Source organism: Aythya marila (assembly GCF_965140915.1).
Source record: "Aythya marila genome assembly, chromosome: 13".
In the NCBI taxonomy this organism is placed as follows: Eukaryota; Metazoa; Chordata; class Aves; order Anseriformes; family Anatidae; genus Aythya; species Aythya marila.
The window spans coordinates 17,053,276-17,078,706 of record NC_139054.1 but is presented as its reverse complement, the minus strand read 5'-3'; the positions used below and the strand labels follow the sequence as shown (position 1 = coordinate 17,078,706).

The window sequence follows — 25,431 nt, the reverse complement described above, 5'->3', positions numbered from 1 at the left end:
TCAGCTAATTAGTTGTTATTAATTAATGTCATTTCCAGTGTGTATTAACTTGTCTCACTGCCGCTTGCAGTAACCCTTTATGGCTTATAGATGTGATAGAGCCTTACGGGACTAGCACTTCAGATCCACAGCTACTTGCTATGCACTGGAAATCATGGCTTTCTACAAATAAGTATAATAATCATACACAAATATAATACTGCCTATTCCTTGTGCCTGTATATCTATCTTAGGCTGCATTTCTCACTTGTTACCAGTAATCTAAAGAACTGATAACTCTTACTTCTGATTCTGGGCAAGTGTAATTTTGCGTTTTCCAGAAACTGGGCTATTTTTTTTAACTCCTGATGCAACTCGGAATATAACACAAGACCTCAGTCACCATTATGCTTTTGTCAAAATGACTAATGCCAAGATATTTTTTTTTTTCCTTTTCAGTGGAAAGAGAATGTAACACTCACAGAGAGCCAAGTACAGGCCCTGGCCCTAAGCAGGCAGGCAAGCCAGGAGCTTGATGTTAAGCGCCGAGAAGCCATCTATAACGACGTCCTTACTAAACAACAGATGGTAAAATATCTAACAATTATTTGATCAGCTGTCCAAGTTTGAACTGGGATATTGAGTATGAACTTCGCATATGTATGTTTATAAAATAGAGGTGTATGTTTAGATATGTATAAATATGTACTCGCAGAGTATGAGTTTCCATGGGTCAAGTATTTGCTGGCATTGAGTAGCGGTGTATATGATGTAACATCAGGAATTGACTTCTGCAGTATGCTGGGTTGGATCGCTCAGCCTCATCGGCAGAGACTTCATGAGATGTTCATTTCAAAAGATACTCACCGTATTTTTCTGTTGAAGTCGTTTGCCTGAAGGTCATGAGGCTTAAAGAGAAATCTAACTCCAGCGCTAAGAAAGCAATTTACAAAACACAAATCATAGAAAGTGTTGCTAATGGTTTTTAGCTTAGAATTATTTTTGCAAAATCTGAAAGCTGCCCAGTTTATGTCAAGTGGTAGAGCTTTCTCTTAAGCAAACATTTAGTGATAATCTGCATGCAGGACTTTCAAAAGGATGATAAATGGTACCTGACAAAAAAATGCTGTAATTTATACCTGGGAGTAATTTCACAGCATAGCGCATTTTGCTGTAGGAACTTACCCAAATGTTGCACGCAATACAATAGGCAAGTCATTAAGAGAACTCGGCCCTAAATGGTGTTACTAAATGGTTTCTGCAGTAATCAGCTTGTGAATACCATCACATTAGTGATGGTGATAACAATAGTGCTTTTTCCTTCAGCCATGCTATCCCGAACAAATTGATTTTAACTCTGAACTTGATACTGGCAGCATTGAGACGGGTTGTGCACTTCTAACAGCTCTGCTTTCCCTTCACAGTTAATCGGTTGTGTTCAGAGGATACTTATGAACAGAAGACTACAGCATCAGTACAATCAGCAGCAACAGCAGCAGATGTCGTACCAGCAAGCAGCAATGAGTCATCTCATGATGCCAAAGCCTCCAAATTTAATCATGAATCCTTCCAACTACCAACAGATAGATATGAGAGGAATGTATCAGTCAGTGTCTGGTGGTATGCAACCACCACCTTTACAACGAGCACCACCCCCAATGAGAGGCAAAAATCCAGGGCCTTCCCAAGGGAAATCAATGTGATTTTGCACTAAAAGCCTAAAGGATTGTTAAAATCAGAGAAAGAACTTTTATTTTTTTAGGAATCAATGGCTTAACAGAACTCAACTGTAAAAAAAAAAAAAAAAAAATTAAAAAAAAAGTTTGGTTGGTCCCCTTAAATGCCATGTTCCATGTTAGTGTTTCAGCTTTGTTTAAATAGGACATACGTTTTCCCTTGTTGTCAGTGATGTTGCCTAGAATCTTCTTACATATGTTGAGTACAGGAGATATCAAGTTGTTTTCAGTGAAAACAAGTCCTCCCGTAACAGTAGCATCTCCACAGGTTTCCTGTCTAAACTCCTATGCTTACTTTTAGTAGCTGTGAAGCTGTCATCCAATTTGAGAAGCTTAGGAAGGACTGCAGGTCTGTATGTTTCAGTATACCATATGTGAGTTGTACACAGCTGAGTTCTTGATTAGAGTTGATTCCTCAAATTATGGAATACTTTTCTGCTTACCCATTTCTTGAAATTAGTGGGAATATTGTAACAGAAATCGTTCAGTTTCCTTTTGGCTGAGGTCTGGACTCATACTATCGCATCTATGCTGAACGAAACATAGGAACTGAAAATACTCTTTGAAACAGAATCGAGTGCAATATTCTTAAGTACTACTGCTCTGATACTTTTGAGTCGTGCAGTTACATAGAAACTGTGTCTACAGCCTTAAATAGTGACTCGGGGAAGAAAATTATTCTTCCTTAGTCTTCTGCCATTTTTTATTTTCACTTTTATGTGACGGAAAAACAGCTGGTGATCTGGGAGTAGGAGATGTTTCTCCTTCACCTGAATTCGCTCTACGCGGAGTCCAATGCAAAGCACATTTCTGTTAACTCCTTACTGCTGGTGCTACTGTCTTTGCCCGTTGCCAGCAATGGGAGACAGGCCAAGAATACCTAAATTCCTGGTATTCTGGGGGTTAGGATGCCGATGGTGGGCAGGGTCAAACCCTGTTACATTATCAACCTTAAAATGGCAGAACCATTGTGAATTTAAAATTGATACCAAAAAAGTGCTCTAATAACTTCCTGAGCTACCAGAACAGTGAAGTAACTTTTCCTCCATTAGATAAGAGTTTTGTTTATGCACTCCTCCCCATCCCCTTTCATTTGTGTGACAACATCATTTAGTATGCAAAGAGCTTGATTTTGTTGTTGTTGTTTTTTATGTAGACCAGAGAGAAATTTCTCGTTTATTATTATATCAATAGCACTCTCTCTACCCACACTTCTTGTGCTTGTGGAGATCTAACTAAACACAAATAGGGCTCTTGAATATAGCTTGGTGGACTCTTCCCTGAAAAAATGCTTATAATCTGGGGCTAAAATAAATGACAGGAGCATTTGAGGCAACGGTGTGTCGAGTATAGGAAAGAGCGAGAGAATTCTCGACAAACAAGCGGATGAAGGCATTTGCTGTAGATATTGCTGGGCTCTTCTGGCTTGCTGACATGAACTGAAATTGTTTTGGTTTCTGGAACTGTTCTTGCAGGAGTTTGAGATCTTGCCCTGAATGGACAAATGTTTTGTTCTGTTTTGTTTTGTTTGCATCTAAATATGCAAATACTACGTGATATTTCATTTTGTGATAAAAACTTGGTTTGTGATCTGAACAGAGTTTCTTTGATCTGTTGCAAAACCAGCTAACAAATTGCCATCTTGGACTCTTTATTACGAGATTCCACAAATGAACCTCAGTATGTTCTAGTGCTTTGCCAGCTCTACAATTACATTTAATTTGGGGGGAAGGGAGCAAAAAGAGACGTATTCACACTCGAATTAATGAAAATACAAGACTTTGAAACCAACAATCGAAGGCAAATGTACTCTGGGCAACTCTCACTGATGTTCCTACGTGTCATGAGTAAGAGAAGTACCTTCTACCAAACCTGGGAATGTTCAATGGAGTTTTACAGTAACTCAAAGACTTAAATGTGGAAGTTTTAGGCAACATTTAAAGGCACATTTTTTTCATTCTGGACAAAACTATGGATAACAGAAGACTAATGCATAAGAAGAAATTGGAGATGAGCATTGAAATAAAACTTGGACCACTTTGCATACATGTTTCTCACTTGACATTTTAGCTGCATAACAATGTGCTTTGAGTATAACATCAAGCTTTAACAAATATTTAAAGACAACGTACATCAATAAGATAATAAAAGGCTCATTTTTATATTTGTTTTAGATGTTTTAACTAGATGAGATGGCTTAAGATGACAAATAAAATTGTTGCTTGTAATACAATTTTGCCTGCTAAATTCTCCACATTTTGTAACCTGTTTATTCCTTTGGATGTAAAGCGTTTTTGCTTAGTATTGTGATATTGTATATGTTTTGTCCCAGTTGTATAGTAATGTTTCAGTCCATCAACCAGCTTTGGCTGCTGAAATCATACAGCTGTGAAGACTTGCCTTTGTTTCTATTAGATGGCTTTTCAGTTCTGTATTAAATATCTTAATTACTATAGAAAAGGTGTCACCTCTTCCTATAAGGCTGTTTTGTAATATATATAAGGACTGGAAATGTGTTTTTAAAGAAAAGAAGCATTCAAGTATGACGATATACTATCTGTGTTTTCACCATTCAAAGTGCTGTTTAGTAGTTGAAACTTAAACTATTTAATATCTCATTTAATAAAGTGACCAAAATACATCAATGTGCCTTGTGCTACATTTGCAGTACAGCATGAACTCCACGGGGACGTGGTGAGAGAAGTTGTCTGGTGAGAGCTGTGAACTTGCACTGCGCTGGAGTTAAGCTCTTCCTTTTTGCCACAGTGAGGTACCCATCACTCAGTTCGGTCATTATTTTTAGGGAGGGTAGCTGTGGGACAGGTTTTCAAATAATAAACTCTTGACAGTGGCTTCTGCAGCCAATCTCTCTGATAAAAATGATGAACAGGGAGGAGTTGCCCAACAGGAATAAATCGTTCAGAGCGAGGTGAAGTTCTGCTTGGCCAACTCAGAACGATGTACCTGGGTAGTTCAGCCTCGAAATTGTACTTTTTTTTTTTTTTTTTTCTTTTTTACTTTTGCAGTTAATAAATCCCTCCTGTTGGGCAAAAAATTAAAAAATAAAAAGCCTTTACTACAACCACAAAAAAAAAAATAAAAATCAAGTGGCAATTACATTTAAAGCTGCCCCTACATTTGTTCCCTGTGCTTAAAGCTTTCTCTTTAGCCGGTGCTGCAGCCACGTCGCTGCCCCACGAGGTGCAGCCGGTCCCGCAGCTGGCTGACAAGGAGCTGATGCTGTGGAAGCTGCTTAACGTGAATATCATCACGGTTCTGAATCAGGTGCTGCCATAAAGGACAGCGTGGGTCAAGTTTTTAAACGTCCTTGGAAATTACTCACAGTGGGAACTGGGAAAAGCTCCCAGCACGGTCAGCAGGAGGCTCAGGCGGGTGCTGGGGCTGGAGGCTGCTGGAGGTGAGGCCAGCACGGCGCGCCCATGGGTGGTGGTGGCATTTCGAGGCATCAGGTGCTGAATGCTTTCCTTTTCTGCTTTATTTTTGGTCTGTAGAAGACTCACATTTGATCCTTAAATCCTGAACCAGTCTGAGTGGAGTAAATAAAAGTCATGTTATCAGTTTAAGCAAAGAGAGTTTTGAGCTTCGATAAATTTTCAGTGTTTATGGAAAAGACAAATGTCCGAAATGCTCCTAGGTGGAGGCGCTTGGAAAAATCAGCGTTGCGGCATTGGCTGCAGCGGGACACAGCGGCTGTGGGTGAGTGCTGAGCTCCTCGGTGCTCCCTGCCCAAACCCCTGCGGGTGTTGCGATAACACCGTGCCCCGTCTATGCTGTGGGGTAGCGTAAGGCACCAGCTCCCTGCCCAGCCCTGTCCTCAGGGGGGGCTGAGAGCAAAACCTGGATGGGGTTTGGGTCTCGAGGGCCTGCAGAACCCCTCCGGTGGCTGCAGCTCGTGGGAGCGCTCACACTTCTGTGCCTGACCCCAGCCCCTCTCCACGAGGGCCATTGCTGTGCAGCAGTGTCCAAAAAAGTGCTTTTTGAGCATGTCGGGGCTCCCCTCCTGCTGCACGCAGTGAGAAGGGGACACGAGGGGTGTCGAGGGAGTGGCAGTGATGGCAGAAGGGGCACAGGGGAGTTTTGGCAAGGGGTTGAGGCGGAAAATGGGGACGCTGCTGGAGAAGGGCAGGGGGGAGGCAGGAAGGGAGGCCCCCTCCTTCTGTGCTCAGCCTCTCACAGAGGCTTCCCTGGTGCTGTGCTGGGTGAGGGGCACAGCTGAGCCCTTGAGATGCTGCATGAAAAACAGTAACTTTACAGCTTTGTCGGGGGATGTGGCTGCTTTTCTAATTGAATTGCACAAAATGTTGTCCCCGGGGATTCTTCTTGGCACCAGCAGGTGCTCTCAGGGTGATCAGCCACACCTGGTTACGTGTGGACACAAATTTTTGGTAACAAATTACTTTGGTGTGGTTCAGGAACGACCTGAGGTGCCTCAGTGGAGTTGGCTTTGCAGATGTTTTCTCAAACCTACCCAGCACAGGTTGGAAACTACTGCCCTTGGGTTTTTTATGATGAGGATTGAACACCTCTAGAGCAGTTACTTGCTTTGAGAGAAGAACAAGTCTTACGTGGTACTGTGCACAACGTGGTCTGCTGGGTTGACGTCCCTCTCTCTGACTTTTTAGGTTCATTTAAGTTTTCACGTTACCCAGCCCGGTAGCACGGTGCCTGCACGGATCGCGGGCTATCGAGCTGACTTGTGCTGTTTGCTCTCCCCACCTGACTGCAGATGTTTTTTATCTCAAAATCAGGACCAGGGCCTGCCTCCCTCCAACAAACCGAGCTCAGTGCCTGCCTTCCTGACCGTGTCTCTCCTGGGTGGCTGCCCCGGGTGCCTGCAGCAGCTGGAGGAGCAGCGCATCGCACCACGCTCTGGGTTTGCCTTGAAAGTCAGAATTATTTTCAGCACAGGTCCCCACCACCTTGTCTTCTGTCCAAACGCTTTTCCAGCAAGGTCGTGGCAAGCATTTTGTTCACCAAAGTGTGGAGAAATGATTTGCCCGCATCTGCTGGCTAATAACGACCCTGAGCTATCAGGTAACCCAGTTATTACCCTTGGTGTATTGTATGTCCTGTGGCTTAGGGCGAGCGCTCGGTAACCTCCCTTTATTTCCTCGCAGTGCCTTTGTCTTTACGAAGCTTTCTGGATTGAGTTGGAGACAGACTTTGCCCTCCAGACAGCTCCTGTTGCCGAGCCTGTTACGCTTCAGCAAAGCCTCAAGGCTGGGAGTCAGCTCCAAGTGCTGGGATGCAGAAGAGGACATCGCCCTTCGGCTCGGGTCCCCAGGATTGTCTTCTCCTGCCGGTGCTGTCCTCAGGGATGCGCCACCACCAAGAATTTCGGTCCTTCTCCTTCGGGGACATCTCGGCCACAGCCAACAGCTGACACACCCCTGGCAGCCCAGCGGGGCAGCTCCTGCCCTGGAGGGCACCTTTCTCACCTGTCCACACAGAGTTTATCCACTCGCCTTGGTGTTTTGGGCTCCACTGCGTTCTCCAGAGGAGGTGCTGGGCAGCCCTGAGCCACCTCCCCTGCCCAGGAGAGCTCCCCGTGCCTCCAAGCACGCACTAAAGCTGGGGGCACGACTGCTTTTGCCAGGTTTATGCTGTGATGTGCCGGGTGCTGCTTCAGCCTCATGCTGAGGGCTTTCCTCCATTTCCACACCCCGCTGCAGCCAGACTTGGGAAATTGTCCATCTCTGCTGCCGGGCTCCTTCCTCCTGCTTTATGCAGGTCTCGGTTATTACGTGCCCAGCTCTCTCCAGCTGGAGAGCTGTTAAAAACAATTCCTTTTGTTGCATTTATTGTTGTGTTTTGAGATGCGCAGCTTTTCGCGTGTAAAACAGCCCAGGGGGAAGGGGAACAAGTAGGCATAAGGCTCCTACTGGAGGAAAAAAACCTTCAGGTTTTGTTGTTGTTAGTTTTTATTGGTTCTTGTTGTGTTTGGTTTTTTTTGTTGGTGGTGGTGGTGGTGGTGGTACCAACCCTTAGTGAGTCCTTGGTGCATTTTACTGCTGGTATTGTGTTCTCGAACCCCGAGCCTGCAGAGTTTTCCACTCTCACGCCCTTTGCAGGAGGCGCCTCCGTCCGTGGCAGCCCTTGGGTGCTGCTGCCAGAGGACCGAGCCCGCTGCGTGGCGCCCATGGGCCTGATCAGCTCCCTGTCAGGGTGGTGAAAAACACGTACTGTGCACTGCTGAGATGTGGTTTTGCCCTGCGTTTTGGAGATGAGAAGCGCCATCTTCTGCTTTACAACTGCCTTCACGTGTAAAGGGAAGCAGTATTTGGAGAGAGGGCTGAGCCAGCAGGTGGGATCCCTCGCCCCACTCCTGCAGAGGCTGCTGGGCTCTCTGGGGTGGCCTTGGCAGCAGCGGCGCCCCTGGGGCCCCCTGGATGGCCACAAGCACCCATGGGACGAGGCTGTGAGAAGGCTGCAGAGCGAAGCTGAAGGTCTGAGAGTTTCCCTTTGCTAAGGTAAAAAAGTACATTTTAGGATGCTTTTCAGGAATGATCGTGCTTCTGACATGGCCGCTGAGGATTAGATGTTTCAGCGATGACTCAGAGGAAAAAGGTAAATAAACGTTTTTTATTTAAAACACAGGATTAAATTCCTCCGTGTCTAGATCATTCAAGGTAAAGCTCCTTTAATCTTTTCACTGCCGTCTGCAGACTGTTGTCTGGGACAGCTGCGGCACCGGCTGGGGCGTTTGGGCAGCAGAGGCTGCAGCAGGGACCTGGGAGGTGGCGGAGAGGAGCGGAGATGGCGCACGAACAAGCTGGTGTGGGTCGCTCCCACTTCAGTGCGATCGCCCTGGGAATTCAAGGATTAAAGCTGAAGGGGCTGAGATCTCCCCTAGCCTGCTTTGTGAAGCGGAGCCTAAGAAACTACACTGTGAAAAACGAAGCTGTGGTAAGGAAAACCCCAACGCAAAGCCACAACATCTGCATTTGTATATATTTTTGCATGCTCCAGAGGACTACATTTCCTACCAGGTGCTTGTCCGTGCTGTGCAGGGGCCGTAGCAGCGACGCGTTCCTGCTCCCACCCTGCACTGCAAACCCTGCCTGCGGACCTCAGGCTGAGCCCGCCGGGAGGCAGGGGGAAGCTGCTGGGGACTGCGCGCCCGGGCACTTTCTGCAGCCGTGACCGTCCAAGCGCTGCCTGCAGGGATAATCTTCATCCGTGGCAATTACTTACAAACGAGTGGGTTTTAATTGCTTGTGTTGCTTTCCGCTTTTTCTTCGCTGATTTTTCCACAGTGCTGCAGGTTCAGGTGTGAGGCCGGGCGGCTTTAACAGGTGTGAACGGGGAGGTTCCTCCCTGCACTGCCGGGACGCGTATTCCTGGGTAACCCCACACGAGGTCTTCAGCAGCGGTGGGTGCCGGGCGCCCTGCGTGGCCTGGGGGCTGGTTTTGTCCCTGGCAGCACACAGGGGAGGGCTGGATCTGCCGTCCTCAGCTCCCACGCTTCGTTTCATGTCCAGCTGCTCGTTTCATTGGGGCCACGCTTCCCAGAGCCGTTCCAGCTACAATTTGATGCTGCCCTTCTGTAAGAGTTTGGAGTTTAGGAAATTTATCTAAAGTCCAAAGCCTTTTTATAGGTGGTCTTAATCTTCACATCGATCAGAAAATACTCGGTTAATTGTTAAGGAGCACCAAAAAAAAAAGGGCTAGCAAGAAATCTACAATATAAAGACAATTTTATTGCCGATAAGCTCTTAAAACTCATTTTTTTTCCTGTTTCAGTAGGACCTTATTCTTCCTGATGAAAATCCGGTCATAGCATCTCTCATTAAAAATAAAATTATTTTGAAATAAATAAATATATAAAATAAATATCATATACATTTTATAAATAGTTTTGTCCCTATGCACAGTATCCATGCTTACATCTGAATAATGTTCCTCAGCCCCTTCCCACCCCAACAGCAGGAAACACCCCACACATCAGGACCAGTCCTTGTAGCATCATCCACGTAGCAAACTCCTGGGCTGCTGAAGCAGGGCACCATCTGAAAGGCTTTTTCTTTGCCGGTAACTATCCCAAGCTTATCAGCAGCATCTGTAGCAGTTCTGTGGTCTTTTGTTTTCTTCCTTTCTCTCTCTCTTATTTTTTTTTAGTTGTTTTTATTTTTTCCTCCCCCTGGTGATCAAGTTTGCTCGCCTGTTTGCTCCTTTAAGCAACCATAACATTGAATATTCGGCCTCTCCGACAGCCACCGAGTAAAGAAAGTGAACGAAAATGAAAGATTATACGCAGGGTTCCCTCCCTTCCCCTACCCCCACCCCCATAAATAACCCACGTTCGATATACGCTTGAAACAAGGAGGAACAGCAGTGTCTGAATTCAATGTAAGTGCTTTCCTATGTCATCTACGTTTACAGGATTGATGGAATGACTATTAATATAGTGCTCTGGGAAAAAGCTCGGGAGCCCAAGTATGTACACTGACGGGGCAGCTGCAGGAAACATCACCTGTAGTGGAAGAGGTCTCTGTACATTGCAGGTATTTTGGCAGGGTCCACAGGCCTCGGTAAAAAGTGAGTGAATTTCTGATGTCTCTTAGTCCTGTATCCCTCGCGGGGGGAGCCGTCCTTGTTCAGCGCCACGTAGTAATGCCTCTCCGAGTCGGGATGCTTGTAGAGGGTCGAGGCGTACGTGTTGTACCAGTTCTCCTCAAACTGCTCTCGGAAAACGCACTCCCTTGTGAGCTTCTTCTGCGTTGGGGCAGGGATGTGAGAAGAAAAAGACGGGTGTCAAAAAATAAAAATTAAAAAAAATGTATTTTCCTATTTCCTTCAATTTTTTTCCTATAATTTTCCTAGCTACCTGCTTCTGGCTCCCCTGAGGAGGGGACTGTGCTGCTGGGGATGATGATCGTGGGTGAAAGCTGGAAACGGGCACGAGCCCGGCCCCAGAGACCTCTGAAGCTGAAGGAGGAAGGAGACGGAAGGAGAAGGTGGGCGTGCGCTTTGCAAGGCCCTCCACTGAACATAACACACGGCTGCAGCAAAACTCCAAGCCTGGCAGCCACGTGGCTGTGGTCGGGGTGTGAACGTGGAGCTCGCGGCCTTGGCTGTGGGACCGGCGCCTGTCCCACAGGGCGCAGGGGGTGCCCAGCCGGGGCCGTGCCCCCCCGGCAGCCCCACGCGCAGGGAACGCACACGAGGCACCTCCCGGCAGGGCGAGCGAGCGGGTGAGAGTTCAAGGCACGTAACAACACAGGCTGCAATGGGAATGAAAGCATTCCTCGGGCCTTTCATCTTCTGAAGCGCCAGGGAGCTGTGATGTGAGGCCATAACAAGACGTGGGGAGGTCTGCACGGGGAGCAGCGCCCCGGGGACGCCTAACCCCGGGGGAGATTTAGGTGAGGCGATGAGTGCGTGCCAGCACGCGGCCAGGGCATCACACATCGGGTTTGGGGGATGGATGCCACCCGTGTCACGCAGCCACAGCCCCTTGACCCCTTGCCCCGGGGGCTGTTGGCAGCACACGGTGGCTTTTCAGGCAGTGGCCGTCACCCGCGGGCTCTGATCTCTCCCGGGCCAGCTGTGGGGCTGGGCTGGGTCGCAGCGAGGAGCGGGGCTGTCCCCGGCCCCACCAGGACCTGGGGGCTGTGGGGTGGCTGCACTGAGTGGCAGGGGACCCGCAGACCCCGTGGGGATCGCCCAGGAGGGGTCAGGCCTTTCAGATGAAAGGCGGGCTGCAGACGTAGGATGTTAGAACATTACAGAGTCTGTACCCACACGGTGAATTATTTGGGTAGGGAATGTGTCTTATCTGTGCTGCACGGAGTGCTCAGTAAATGTTACTGCCTGCAGTAGGTGTTTTGTAATAAGATACAGGAGCTCACCTGCACTCAAAACCTGTTTTGAGTGTTTTGCTGCTAATTAAGTGAACCCTGAGGAAACTCGTGAATCCTCCAAAAGCCTCCGCCACAGCTCTTGTCATCTGAGAGCAGGGGAGCTGCGGGTTTCCCTTCCCAGATCTGTCAGTGAACATGCACTTCTTCCCCTCCCTCCTAGGGTGGCACCTACTCAAAACACCCTGGAAGCTACTGACCAACTGCAGAGCAGCGCTGCTGCGTTGCCCCCAGCTGCATGCCTTTCACCGGGCTGTTTGGAGGCACCGTGTTGCTCTAAAACATCTTGGCTCTGCAGGACACCATTTATTTTCCTGCCAGCCCTGGGACGTCCCCACTGAGCCTGAGGCGATGCAGGGCACTGCCCGGGACTCACTGCTCCAGGTACTTGCTTCTATTTCTGAAATTGGTGGAAAACGTAGCACAAGTGCCTTGGTGGCAGTGGCTGGCTCTGGTGCTTGATGCTGCTCCATCAATGCATGCAGCACGTGAAGCTGGCACTGAGGGGAACACGGCACTTGCAGAAACTTTAAAAACACCCCTCTGCTGCAAGCTCCTCAAACACCATCGTAATGCTAATGCTGTTGTTACACGCTGCTCTATGGACCTTTAAGTAGCAATAATGCAGTGGCTTTCCCTTCTGAAAAGCCATCGGTGCACAGCCCGCATATTACAGATCTTAAAACTTCAGGGTTATTTGGGGACCTGGCTTGTGACTTCTGCACAATTCAGATTGGGGTCGCTGTCATCCCTGCAGTGTCCAGTGTGTTTCCTAGTGTGCAGGGTGCAACAACAGAGAAAACTCCCATGATGATGTCTTAAAGTCAATTCAGTTTCCAGGTAAAGCCTTGTAAAATTGTATCTTTGTTTTTTCTGGGAGGTAGTATTAAGACAGGCCCTGGAACTTAATTAACTCTGTTTGTTGATTCATGATCAGAGCTGCAGGGCTTGAAAGCAAAGGAGATACGCAGGTTTGTGCCCTCGTTTTCAGCATGAATGAGTAAAAGCTGCAATTCCAGGAGCTGTTGAACAGCCTTGGAGTTTAACAGGAGGGGTCCTGCTGCGTGGTTTTAGGCTTGAGCCGATTTCTGAAGTTTAAAATTTCTGTGTTTTATGGATTCCTGGTGACTTCACCTTTTATCTGTCTTGCATGCTTGTAAGGTAATCACTGTCTCTGCTCTTTTGTTTTGGGTAGATGTTATTAAGGAAGTGAAGTGGAAAAAGAAAAGTTATCAATCAATGTTAGCACTTGGTTATCTCATATAAGCGTTGGTACCTGAACCTCAAAAGTAGTGAAAGTGGCTGTAGCAATCTCAGTAGATGGGAAAGGGAGAAGAAAAGATGATGGAAACTCATGTTTTATCATTACTGTTCTCTAAGAAAAAGTTTTCTGAAGGCTTCTCTATGTGCATTGAACACAAGGTTACAAGTTCTGCACTATGAGGTTGATCTGGCTTTGGTAGAGAAAGTTTGTGCCTTCCACTTTGGTTTAAAGCCGATTTATTTTATGTCATTTTAAAATTATTGTGATCCACCCTCAAAAAAACCCCAGTGTCCTCACATAGGGTGCTGATCTAGAAAGACACATTTAAAAAAACCACACCCTGGTGATGAGTTGAGTTCAAGGCAAGGGGGCATCTGATGAAAAGGCACTGATGCAGCGCAGCAGCTACAGAAAAGTAACCTTAAAAAAAAAAAAAAAAGCTATCCAGAATGCAATTAATTTTCAGAATAGAAGCAATTCTTCTAGCTGACTAGAACTAATTGTTTTATATTGAATTCAATAATTAGGAATTGAGTCCTGTAGGAAGGACTCTGCCCAGCTACTGAGACTTGGCATTTTGCCTACGTGCCTAAACACTCGAGTAGAAGCGGGCAGAGGACAGCTTGGCTCTCTTCGGGTCAGTGGGGACCTAACCCAGGATGGCAGAGCTCTTACGGGGTGCACCCGCGGGGGATCTGCACCATTTCAGTCCCATCTGCTGAATGAGGCGTTAAGGAGTTTGTGCTGAGAGGAAAGCCAGCAAGAAGGTTACATGGGGCTTTTGGCAAAACAGGAAAAACTTCAGTCTGAAAGGGTATTTTTAGGAAATTATGAGAAACTTCCCTAAACTCCTAAAAGGAGCTGTAGAGAATGCTATAATAAAAATAACACACCACACTTTCAGCTTCCATGAGAGAACTGTAACACACATGTAAGACCTGCAGATCCATGCAGATCCTGAGCAATATGGGCAATGTGGGCAATAAATGTGACGTTACTCATGAAAACATTCAAACCCCACCCGTTTTGATGCTAATTTTCCCTCCTGTGCCTTTAGCTGTCCATTCCTGCCCTGTTTCCAAGAGGCTAAGCCCAGTAACCCCCCACAGCACCCCAGGTGCTGCACCCTGCGCTGGCCATCACTGGGGGAGTGCATCCCCCTCCCTGTGACCCCGTTTTGTATCTGCCACTGGTGCTCTGCCTCCAGTGGGTACGGTGGAGGGATGTGGCACCACATGGACTTTGGAGGCCTGTGACGGGCACAGCTGGTGACACCGACGAGGCCCCACAGCCCAGGTTGCTGTGTATTTCGTATCCTCCCGAGATCTGGAACTTACCGACCCATACAGCTCGCCTCTCTCGTTCATGCCGAGGTAGAGTCCCGAATCCACCCCACGGATACTGACCAGCCCCACCGCCAGGCTGATGAACTCCAAAATCCCTAGGAGAGAAAAGGAATGCAAATCATACAGGTGGCAGAACTGACGCCAGGCTGAAGTGACAAACATGAAACGGCATTTCCCAAGCAGAGCTTCTCACAGACCTTGCTTACTTTATTTATAACTGCACAGTTCTTAAGTCTGCAGTCCTACACGCACGCAATCCTTCAATTTCCACCCCAGACTTCTCTCCAGCGTTATGAACTTGACTTGTCCGAGGGAAATTCCCTTTCCTAATGAGAAAAGGAGCGCTAGGCGTAGCTGTTGCTTTTATTTATTTTTTTTAAATCACCAAAAAGAGAGATGCAGAAACGTGTGCCTGGCCCACAAGCAGTTTTACAAGGCTGTTGCCACCCTGGGTCTTTCCTCTTCACCAAAAGCCAAGGGAGTTTTGTCCCCACAGAGCTTCTGGCATGAGAAGACAGCCCCACACAATTATAAAGTGATGATTTCAATAAAAATAAATGAAAAGCACTAGAAAATGTGTTTGTGAGGCTTGTCCTGTTCCCGCTGCTGCAGTGAGGTGCTTGCCACCCCGAAATGCATAGAGTCTTCAGGGATAAAGCCAACCTCTGGTATGCACAGGTAGAAACGCGCCTGCGCCACCTGCCCCCTCCAAGCTCCAGGGAAAAGCCTCCTAGAGGGGCTGGGTGAGACTCTGAATATCTCACATGCTCCCAATCCTGAGGGTTTGGGCAGCTTGTGCTCATCCAGCGCTGAACGAGTCAGCCAGGAGGCTGCGGCGGAGGCAGGAGGAGGGTTTGCACCATCCCCGATCTGTCTGATGAACGGGCAGGGTGTGTCCGCTGCCAGGAGGGCAGAGTTGCTCTAACCTTTCGCCGGGCTCCAGGTGCCTTAATATAGCTCCCAAGATGTCCAGTCCCGAGCGATTGCCCCACCGATCGGGTTACCTCCCACAGCTCCTCTGCAGAGCGTGCCCCGGGTCTAAAAGCGCCGCGTGACGTTCGGCCACCGGAGCCGGCTGACTCCGGCGGCAGGCAGCCCTCGGCCCTGCAAAGGGATCCTCTGCGCGGTCAGGTGTGGCTGTGCTGACTTTCTGAGGGTGTCACCGCCTAAATATAGGGCAGATATGCGGCCCCAGACCCCTCAGCTGGGCGCAGACGGGTTGGTCAGGTGCAAGACTTGGACTTTCTGCCTCGTGTCAGACTTTTTGTCGGCGCTACGGCTCGCCTGTCTGCAGCCAGCAGGTGCTGCGGGGCGGAGACAAAATATGGACCCAGGAGCTGGAATTCCTTGAGACACACAGGAAAGCAAACAGGCAACTTGAATTTTAGACCAGTGCAGAAATTTGCCAGGCTGAAATACGCCCAGCTACACTCAGAGCGGGGTAACTTGTTCTCCGTGGGGCTTTGGGCTGCTGGCGAGCAGCACAATGCGTCAGTGCATTCGTTTTCCATTAGGTCCTACAAAGCACAAAGAAAGCACAGCCTTTCCAGATGTCCCACATTTTCTTCAAGGGACTCCAGAGCTATGGATTTTCCCAGAGAGTCGGTTCTTTCCTCTCCCTTGCGTGCCCAGGCTGGGCACACGTTGCCCGCAGAGCAGGCAGTGGGCACAGGCAGCCCTCCAGGAGCTGGCTCTGCTCTTCGTGCACCGAGCTTCGGGGTTTCTTATCTGAACAGAGGTATGAGCAGGGAGGGAAGAGGTGCAGGATGAAGGGTTTTCTTCTGCCTCCGCTCCCCACAGGTCCTGAAACGTGGAGCAAGTTACTGACCTGCTGCGCACTTCCCTTTCCCCACCTGCAGGACAAAAATAAGGACAGCCGCTACTTCTGAGTAACGGGAACGCACTCACCCCTCTGAACAGTGGCATGGTGATTCAGAAAAGTAAAGAAAAAAGTAATACAGGGGGAAAGGAGTACAGGGATCCCTAGAAATGGGGATCCAGGCTGATGACAAGCGGACATTCAAGTGAAAAATGTCTGCTACCTGGAGAGCCGTAGATCGACCCTACGGGTACCAGTTGGGTTGCTTGGTTTGCCTTTGGTCCTTAAATTTACCTTCTGTTGTCCCTGAGAAACAGGAGAATGCTCCCAGGCCTGCTTAGGAACCAAGGGATGTTGGAGAAAGGGAAGCAGAGAGCTCTTCTTGAGTTTATCCACCAGCAGGCTCAGTCTGTGGCATTCGGAGCCATCTCCAAAGCCCTGGTGAGGGCATCCCAGAGCAGCGCAGCCCTCCCCAGGAGGCCAGACACCGCTCCTCTGGTGCACGTTAGCTGTGCACTTGCTGCTCTTGCAACCGAGATTTCTGCAAGGTGGACCTATGACAACCTCTCCTGCCAGTGTCACTGTCAGTACTCCCCTCTCCTGATCTCTGATGGCCCTTGGAGATGTGCACCGAAGACAGCTCTGTTCGAATAGCACTCAGAACGTAACTTAAACCCACAAAAGTCAGGAGACAGAGTGAAGGCTGAAAAAATGTGGGCAAATATCCATCCTGTCCTTAGCTCACTCCAGTCGCTAGACAAAATTGCAGCTTCGTACATCTGATCTCCAGCAGCACAGGGAGCGGCCACTGGGGCCAGATCAAGAATTTTCTTTCACGTTGTGGCGGTGTGTTTTTGTGGTAGACCATGGCTTGCTGTTTTTTTTTTTTTTTTCCCTTTCTCTTTTTTTCTTTTCCCTCAGGACTTGCCCTCACTTTTCATGCTTCGATTATTCATTCTGTTTGTTCGCTGAGTCTTTTTAGATAACATTAGGAGAGATTTGATTGAGACTCCAACTGGATCCCTTTAACACCAGAGCACTGCATGATCTGAGCGCTGTGGCGGCCAGCCCCACGCGCTCTCGCATTACCCCAAACTATCCCTCAAAGAACAATTCAGCTCGCTGCACCTGTCTCTTCCTGCATGACTGTATTGACGAGCCGGGGTACAGAAACAACCTCAGATGTTGTATCAATGTCCACAAACCTAAAGCTTCAGCTAAAAACCTCAACAACTGTTTGGGAACAGGTGCACCGCAGTCTGAATGTCAAAATCTACTGCAAAACTTGCTCTGGAGGGTTCACCAGCTTCTCTAAGAGGCTCTGTTACAGATCCATTACCAGATTTGTACCCCAGAAGAGCTTTGTTTCCTCCCTTTAGTAGTCTCCAGCACTAACTCGAGGCCTTTTCCTCTCCTCCCTTGCAGCAAAGCGCTGTTGGAGTTGCTTGTTGAGTGCTGGTGTAAAACAGACTCGAGGCAGAAGGGGAGCAATTCCTCCTGGCAAGGATTTTCCTGGCAGACTGATCTCACTTCCCTCTGCAGACGGATTCTTCTCGTAGGGGTGGTAATGTCAATCCAAACCCTCTCCAGCCTTTGACCATCCTTTATGTCTCTGTACAGGAAGGTTCCTAGCAGATGCAGTGAGAAGATAGATACATTTTTAAAAACACTTCATTTTATTTTTATTTTTTTTTCCTGGGATGGCTCAGGTGGAGCTGCCAGTTCAGAGAGAGCATTTGGGCACTCCTGTTGTCTAAGCTTTCTTCCAAGGATCCTGGAGAGCTTCACCAAACTTTGCGTTAAGCCTCCTCTAGGAAAAATAAGCTGCACGCTGTCATTCTTGTGCGAATCTGTGTTTTTACAAGTATAAAATGTCACATTCCAGGGGACAGGTGTGATTTCAGAAAGCTCCAGTCCTCAACAGATGAGAGGCAATAGTCGCTGCGACCACTCAGGCGTTGTGGGTAGATGCTTCTGCTGCTTTCCCTGTTTCCTGCTGGCACATCCCTTGACTTCTGTGGTACAAATTAATCTCTCCCTTAATCCTTCCTGTTAGGACCTCGGCTGCCATCGCCAGGCTCATTATTTTTCTCCTTGAAAGACTTGGATGACATACACATCTGCTAACTTCTGGGATGGTGCAGATACTGTCTGTCTTTTCCTGAACCCCTTCCAGTAATCAGAGATAGGGATACAGAGCCCAGTTCCAACCTCCATCCCCCCTGCAGCTGGATACGTGCCTGTGCTGGGGCGTCCCTGCGAGCCATCCCTGGAGCAAGCACATTAATAATCTGCTCGGGAGATCAGGGAGCACCTTCCAGCCATGTGGGCTCGATCTGCCAAACCATCATACAGGGTTTCTAAGTATTTCCCCAGGTGCCCCTAGATTTAAGGCGGCTTCAAACTGCTACCCTGAAACCCTCTCTAGCTCCGGATCCCTCGGTGTAGTTTTGTAGCTCCCCAGCACTGTACAGCCTGCCTGTTTCTGTAATAAGTTCCTGCTTTCTGCCTGCTGCATGCAAAATTTAGGAATGCATCGATACATGACATCCTAATACGAACCATACCAATAACATTGGAATTTAAATATTCATGGCTACCGAATGCAGATGGTGAATGCTGTGTGCCAATACGTTATTGCTTTGAGTCTCTGCTGCAGCGAGATTCAGTCCAACTTTATCTGAACATGAGGATTCCAGTCTAATCCTGTGGGGCTTTGTCCTGCAATTACAACAAATAACTATTTATTTTACACTGCCTCTGGGAAAACCCTGAAGCAGAAAACTATAATATTTTATATCTGAAGTCTGGTCTAGTTTACGTAGCTGGATGCTGACTGCTAAAACGCTTAGGGAATGCCAATGCTTCGATTTATTGAACACACTGTGTGACTTAAGCTTAAGTGTGCAAAATTCATGAAAAGTTTTAGCCTGTTTAATGCATTCTTCCAAAGTTTGTTTGGAAATACGTTTATTTTACTCAATCTTTTAAAAAGTGGGACTGAGATAGATATAGCCATCTGAAATGGTTTACCCGTATAAAGATAGGTTTAAAAAAAAAAAAAAAAAAAAGAACTGGCAGATTAAACTAAAAAGCAAACAGATGCAGTGGGTTCGCTTTCAGTTTCTTTTTAAAGGTTAAAAGATATGTGTCTTTCGGGAGGTAATTAAAGAACACTTGCCCCACGAGCCCATTAGTACCTTACTCTGACCTGCAGGTTATGACTTTCTTGTTGATTTAGGCAGGGACATGTTACACACACACCTGGTGTTTATGGAAAGCACAGTTCACAGATAAGCTTTTCCAATTGTTCCAAAAACCTGCCTTAAACTAACAACAACAATAGCAGCGGCGGCGGCGTTCCTGAAGTCTCAGAAAGCACCGGTTGCAAACAATTAAAGGCAAAAAAGAATTCCCTTCACCGAGGAGTTAAATCACTTGAAAACTGTAAAAAGTCTTGCGAACACTTCTCGCAACCTGTTGACAACATAGCTGAGATCACTGGCATGGGACTTGTTGATAGCTTACCCAGACACCTGCACTAGATGCTGAAGTAGCGGGAATTTTTCTTAGCTGTGCTCAAACTTACTGTACTCCTTCGCCTGTGGCTTGGGATGCATTTTTTGAAGATTACATAGAGTCTCATTAGAGATCCCTGCTCTCGTGTGACACAGATACAGGCTCTGAAGTCTTCCAGCTTTATTCCAGACAGCAAGGTAAATCCACAGCGCTCTGCCTATTGTTCCGTCTGCTCCTTTCGGAGGTCCCCTAAGCATTTTTCCCCCTTCAGCTTCCCCTTTCCCTTCCAACAACCTCCCGAAACCGAGCTGCAGCCGCCCGTCCAGCCAACCGATCCCTGCCTGCTCGGGGGAGACACTCCTAACGAAATTCATGCAAGGAGAAGAAATCACATTAGCTCACAGATATCTGCCGAGGCCAAAAGAAGAAGGAGAAAGAAAAAAAAAAAAAATACACGAGAAAGCCAGGAATTTCTTTTTCCGACGTGCTCCCTGCTTCCCTTTGCTTGCCTCGGGGTTAAGCCCAGGGGCACGGGCAGCGCTGAAGCGGCCACCCCGCGGTGCCCCCATCCACTTTTACTCATTTTTTTGCCTCTTTCCCCCCTCTTTTCTTCCCCGGGGCTCGTCCCTGTGCACCTGCAGGGCTGCTAGGAGGGGAAGCGCGACCCGCCCGCCCCGCCGGGCGCGCTCGCTGAGCAGCCTAATTGCATCCGGCCGCTGCCGGGCTAATTAATGAGCGGGGCCGGGGGAGGCACCTGCCGCCGGGCCGGGCCGCCACCTGCCGCCGGGAGCCCTTACCGAAGCGGCTGTGGTCCTGCCGGGTGCCGTGCACCGTGCCGTTGGGGAAGATCTCCAGGTGGAAGCCGGTGCGGCAGTAGAGCTGCCGCCGCCGCAGGATGCCCTTGAGGTGAGCGAAGTCGGTGGGCGAGCCGCGCTGCAGCCGCCCCTCGATCTGCCCCAGGCGCTCGTTGAGGAAGCCGGCCGGGTCGGCCAGGGGCAGCCCGGCCAGGGCCGGGGGCAAGCCGTGCAGCTCGGGGTCCAGCGCCCCCAGGAAGCCGCCCACCTCGGCCATGGGGCCGCGGGCGAGCAGCGGCCCCCTCAGGGCCCCCTCAGAGCCCGGCCGGCCCCGCGCGGCCCGCCCCGGCTCCCCGCGCCTCCCATGGCTGGCTGGGGCCCGCTCGCGGATGCGAACGGCACTTTATATACGTACACACTCCCCTTACATTGACATATTGGATATTTAAATGCAAGCCACACCTCACTGGCATCCCCTTTGGCTATCGCTTTTTTTTTTTTTCCTTTCTCTGATCCTTTTTTTTTTTTTTTTTTTAAAAAAAAAAAAAAAAAGCTTCCCTCCCTCTTTTATTATGAAAAAAAAAAAAAACACGGCAGGGAAAAGCTCCACGCGAGGCTCCGGGCAGGTCCCGGCTGGGAGCACGGAGCCCCCGCACGCAGCCGGGGATGCGGCCCCGGCCCGGCTCCCCCTCGGGGGCTGCCCGGAGCCCGGAGCCCCCTCCCGGCCCCCCCAGGGTCTGTCAGTGCCCCGCAGCCCCGGCCGTGTCCTTCCCCCCCCCGCCTCACACCGACCGCTGTGGAAAAACTAACACGTAGGGGACCGTGTTTTATTTTTTATTTTTTTTTTTAATATATATATATATATTTTTTTTTTTTCTCTCCAGCGTCCGAGCTGCAAAGCGATCTCTTTGAAAAGTGATCCCGCGGCGTTTTTACGGCCGGGTTTACAAGCGGCGGGCGCTGAGGGGCCGGGGCCGGCGCTGGGCAGCCCGGGCTCGCTCGCCACCTTCCTCCCGTTGCAGACAGGTGTTTCCGCGCCCTCCGACACCGTATCCGTGGCAGCAGCTGCCGGCAGCGCCGCAGACGGACGAGGGCAGGCACGGGGAGACGTGCGGGACGCCAGGGGAGGGGAAAACGCCAGCCCGGCCGGGCAGCGCCCGAGCCTCGCTGAGGGGCCGCAGCCGGAGCCGCCCCGCCTCAGCCCGGCCCCGCCAGGCGGCGCTGCCGCTGCTCGCCGAGAGCCCGCTGAGGGCAGCGGGGGATCCGCATCGCCCCGTGCCCCGCCAGGGGAGGGGAAGGACCAGGGGAGAGCCCCCCCCCAAAAAAAACCAGCTCCCCAAAACCCCCCCGCAAAAACATTCCGCAAAAACAGCCCGCTCCGCCGCTGGGGACACCTCGGGCTGCAGCCTCGGACCCCTCCTCAGAGGGTCTCGGCAGCCGCAAGGGGCCTCACAGCTCAGGGATCTGCCCCTTCGGCAGGTAGCTCCCCTCAGGACTCGCTCCTCTGTGGGTTTGTTGTGCCTCAGCGGGTCCTGCCCCTCATGGGTGCCCCCTCAGTGGGTCACGCGTTTTGGCGGGCAGCTCCCCTCAGGAGGGGACACCCCTCAGTGACGTTCCCCTCGGTAGGTCTGTCACCTCCGCGCGTCCTTCCCCTCATGGATCTCCCCTCTCTGGTCTCCTGTTTTGGCAGGCAGCTTCCCTCAGGGTGACTTACCCCTCCTTGGGGAGCTCCTCTCAGCAGGTTTCTGCTCAGCCTGGCTGTCCCCTCACGGGTCTCTCCTACAGTGGGTGCCCCTCAGCAAGTCTTCCACCTCTCAGAGGCTCTGCAAGTAGCTCCCCTCCAGAGGAGCAGGGTTCCCCTCATGGGTCTCCCCTCATCAAGTCTCTCCCCTCAGTGGGATCTGTGCCCTCATGGGCTTCCTCTCATCAAGTCTCTCCTGCGAAGGGTTTTCACCCCTAAGCCCCCCTGCAGTGGGACGCTTCTCCCCACATCTATCCCAAGGCAGAGGGAGGGTTGGAATGACCATAACATGCATCCCCCTTTCCCCCACAGGCCCGGGCAATGCTCTGTTGTGAGGACGTGAAGAAAATTGTGATATTACGACATGGAGTATCCACACGTGCATCTGCAGCGGGTGAGGGATCTGGTTTTTAAGTGCGAGATGGGGGTGTTTGTTCCTGTCAGAGCTGCGGCTGTAAAAGGGGTGTAGTTGATGCAGAACTTGACACATGAAGCCTAAAACCATGGGTGTTTTTAAAACGTAGTCTGTTCCTGAGGTAGTAAAATCTGCACAAGTGTGTTTGCTGGCTATTTGTCATGTATGGTTACATGGGGATACCACTGTCTGTGGAGTTCAGGCATCCCATAGCAAAGATGGTGTTTTTATGTCTGTGTTATTTATATGAAGATTCAGGTGTGGTTGGGTAACTGAAGGAAACAAACTTTGCCTGCTGAAAATGAGAGAAGCCCGAGGAGGAACACACCAAATCTGAGTAACTGCTAAGGTCATAATCCTGTTAATGCTGTGAATTTAATGCATGAAATTCGTATAATGTGAATGATCCCAGTACAATCAAATACGCTCTTCTGTAAAACGTGGGCTTGCTGAATTAAGTGAGTGTGTTTTGCCTCTGGATTCATAGAGACCAGGATTTCACCTCATTCCTAAATATGTCTGAAGGTAGATCATAGGAGTATTAAGAAGAGAGAGAAAAAGACAGTTTCTTATTAAAGGACTAAGTAAACCATGTGGAGGCTTCTGCCACTGACTTCAACAGGCTCTGGATCTGTTACAGTATCCTTAAGCCCAAATCCATACAATCACTTATAGGAATACTTAGGAAACTGAAAAAAAAAAAAAAAAAAAAAAAGAGTAAGATTTAAACTACATTACAGTAAAATCCAAGATAAAGTAAAAACAAAACAAAACACAAATCTCCATACTTAAATAATGTATAACAAAAGCAGAGAAATCCCTCATCCAAGCTGACATTCCTCACTTAACTCTCCATGATTATGGCCAGCTTTTGAAGTGTCCGCAATACGTTTTATTGAGAAGTTGTATGGGCTGGTACAAAATGTTCTATTTAGGCACAACAGGATGCAGAAAAGGTAGCTTTCTCTTTTGTTTTTTGTCTTTAATTTCCTGGTTTGTTTACATTTTTACTAAGCTGAGGAAAGAGCAGAGAGAGTTGTGCCCTGTATTGTTTGAAGAATAAAAGGTATGTATTTTGAATACTCAAAGCTAGAATAAATTCTTTGGAAAAAGAAATGTTTTTAGGTATTTTCTCCTATATCAGATAGAAAACAGGTATGCACTCAGCAATTTCTTGAATGAGGATAGACACTTTTACACAATTTGCGACACAAAGTGTGATGTGTTACAGAACTAATTTTCTGCTCTGCTGTGTTATAGTTTATGCAGTTCACCTGGCTTACTCGTTGATTAAAGCTTGTATTGTCTACCTTGGTAATTGAAATGGTTATTGCCAGACTATCTTGTATTTCAATTCACGGAAGAACTACCAATGATATTTATTCTCAGCTGGCACACGTGAACGTTGCAGGCCCTTTCCCATACACTGTGATTGATGTGTAGCAAGGTAGTAAAAATACTGATGGCATTTATTTGCAAAATAATTACTATTTGCAGTGAGCAGCTGCATTTGATATCTTGGTATAAAATGATAGGAAGAGCAGGACTGGGGGCAAAGCAGTAAATTAATTAGAAAAGAGTAAGACAAACAAATGCAATGAGCAAACCTAGATACTGCACATCCTCTGCCTGGGGCAATTCTATTTGGTCAAGAAAAGGTCAGGATAGCTAAAAATAAAAATAAATTGAAGTAACAATGGCCATAAGTCAAAAATCAGACATGAAGAATATCTGAGGATAAAGGAAAAAAGCAGAGCCTTGTACTTTAGAATAATTATTCTGCTTCCCTAGCACATCCCACCGCAGGATCTCAAAACAATTTATGCACACTAATGAATTAAGACTCACAACCAAGGTCACTGTGCATCTATGCTTTCCCAGACAATCTCATTTTCCACTAAGAGATGTTTTCAAAGGATATTGATGATTTTCTGTATTTTGGGGAGATTTTGAGTGCACAGCAGCCCTGCTGGAGCAGTAGCTCCAGCCAGGCATCTGTCTATCCAGAAACCAGACACGTCCACTCTGTGTGTGCAGGGAGCCCTTCTGCCTTTTGTTGTGTGGCGACCATCTGCGCTGCACATGGAAGGAATGTCTGAAGTTCCCCGGCAGATAAACAGGGCAACCACCTTTGTGAGGGGGTGAATAAACAAATTTTCTTAAGGGGGGTGAAGGATGGTTTATTGGTCTTTATCTTTGGTTGTTTTTACTTAAGCTCATGTTATTGTTATCGTTTGTAGTAGCACTTCCAGGCCCTAAACCCAGCATAGGCCCGGTTTGTGCCAGATACTGCATTAAGAAGTGTGTTACAAACATCACTGCTTTCTCTTTTGGAAAGGTTTGTAATGGAAGGCAGCATGAATGAAACAGCTGGATTTCAGTCAATATATAGAAGTACGTATATATTTTTGCAGCAAGTCTAGAATTGGTGGCAGATTAAAGTGCAGGTCTGGAGATAAAGCTCCAGACTTGCCTGCCTTGGTCTTGGGATCAGGTGCCTAAATGAATGATGTGTTTTTCAAAGGGGGAAATCCCACCTTCTCCAGTTACTGTTTATTTCAGTGTCAGACGTGGATCTGCTGCTTTTAGTAATCCCAATATGAATCAGTAAGTAGGAAGCAGAGTTTTTCTGGCTCACTGCTGACTCACGAGAACCCCCTTAGCATGAATTCCTGTGTCTAAGTCAGCTCTCTATAGTCCTGTATAGGGGAGCAAGTTACGTACATGGATGTGTAAAGGAACGTCAGCGCTTTGTTGATACTCAGTTATGCAATTCTGCCTTGGTTCTTTCCCATTTTGAAAACTGAAGGGGTTTATTCACCCTGAAAAATTACACCTTTCCTTGTCACAGGTTTGGTTCCTGACTGGAGTTATTCATACTGATACATTTCCCAGTACTAGAGGCTGTGTCAGGAACAGAGGGGGAATCTTAACTGG

The 25,431-nt window shown here is 48.4% G+C and overlaps 2 protein-coding genes across 10 annotated transcripts in view; one reads left to right on the top strand and one right to left on the bottom strand.

The window, feature by feature from the left end:
• Positions 1 to 4,376, top strand: part of ATRX (ATRX chromatin remodeler) — an 85,088-nt gene extending 80,712 nt beyond the window's left edge. For 7 of the 9 annotated variants that reach the window (XM_082770735.1, XM_082770738.1, XM_082770737.1 and 4 more), the window contains 2 exons: positions 439 to 567; positions 1,404 to 4,375. In XM_082770735.1, coding sequence (XP_082626861.1) covers positions 439 to 567; positions 1,404 to 1,682 — 408 coding nt within the window. In that variant the 3' untranslated portion in view covers positions 1,683 to 4,375. Of the gene's footprint in view, positions 1 to 438; positions 568 to 1,403 lie in introns of all 9 variants that reach the window. The other 2 variants (XM_082770734.1, XM_082770733.1) reach the window with 1 other exon arrangement.
• A 4,858-nt stretch (positions 4,377 to 9,234) lies between these two features.
• FGF16 (fibroblast growth factor 16) lies at positions 9,235 to 20,666 on the bottom strand. The gene is made up of 3 exons (XM_082771144.1): positions 20,342 to 20,666; positions 14,198 to 14,301; positions 9,235 to 10,451 (listed from the first exon to the last, which is right to left on the bottom strand). The coding sequence occupies exons 1-3, from the start codon at positions 20,613 to 20,615 to the stop codon at positions 10,206 to 10,208; spliced, it is 624 nt and encodes a 207-aa protein (XP_082627270.1). The 5' UTR covers positions 20,616 to 20,666; the 3' UTR covers positions 9,235 to 10,205.
• Between the last annotated feature and the right edge of the window lie 4,765 nt (positions 20,667 to 25,431).

What these genes read in the sequence shown, in the direction of transcription:
- FGF16 (XM_082771144.1), bottom strand. Translation starts at nt 20,615, where the DNA reads ATGGCCGAGGTGGGCGGCTTCCTGGGGGCGCTGGACCCCGAGCTGCAC. An exon ending in GCAGGACCACAGCCGCTTCG is followed by an intron (nt 14,302 to 20,341) that starts GTAAGGGCTCCC and finishes TTTCTCTCCTAG; the next exon opens with GGATTTTGGAGTTCATCAGC. An exon ending in GAGGCGAGCTGTATGGGTCG is followed by an intron (nt 10,452 to 14,197) that starts GTAAGTTCCAGA and finishes GCCCCAACGCAG; the next exon opens with AAGAAGCTCACAAGGGAGTG.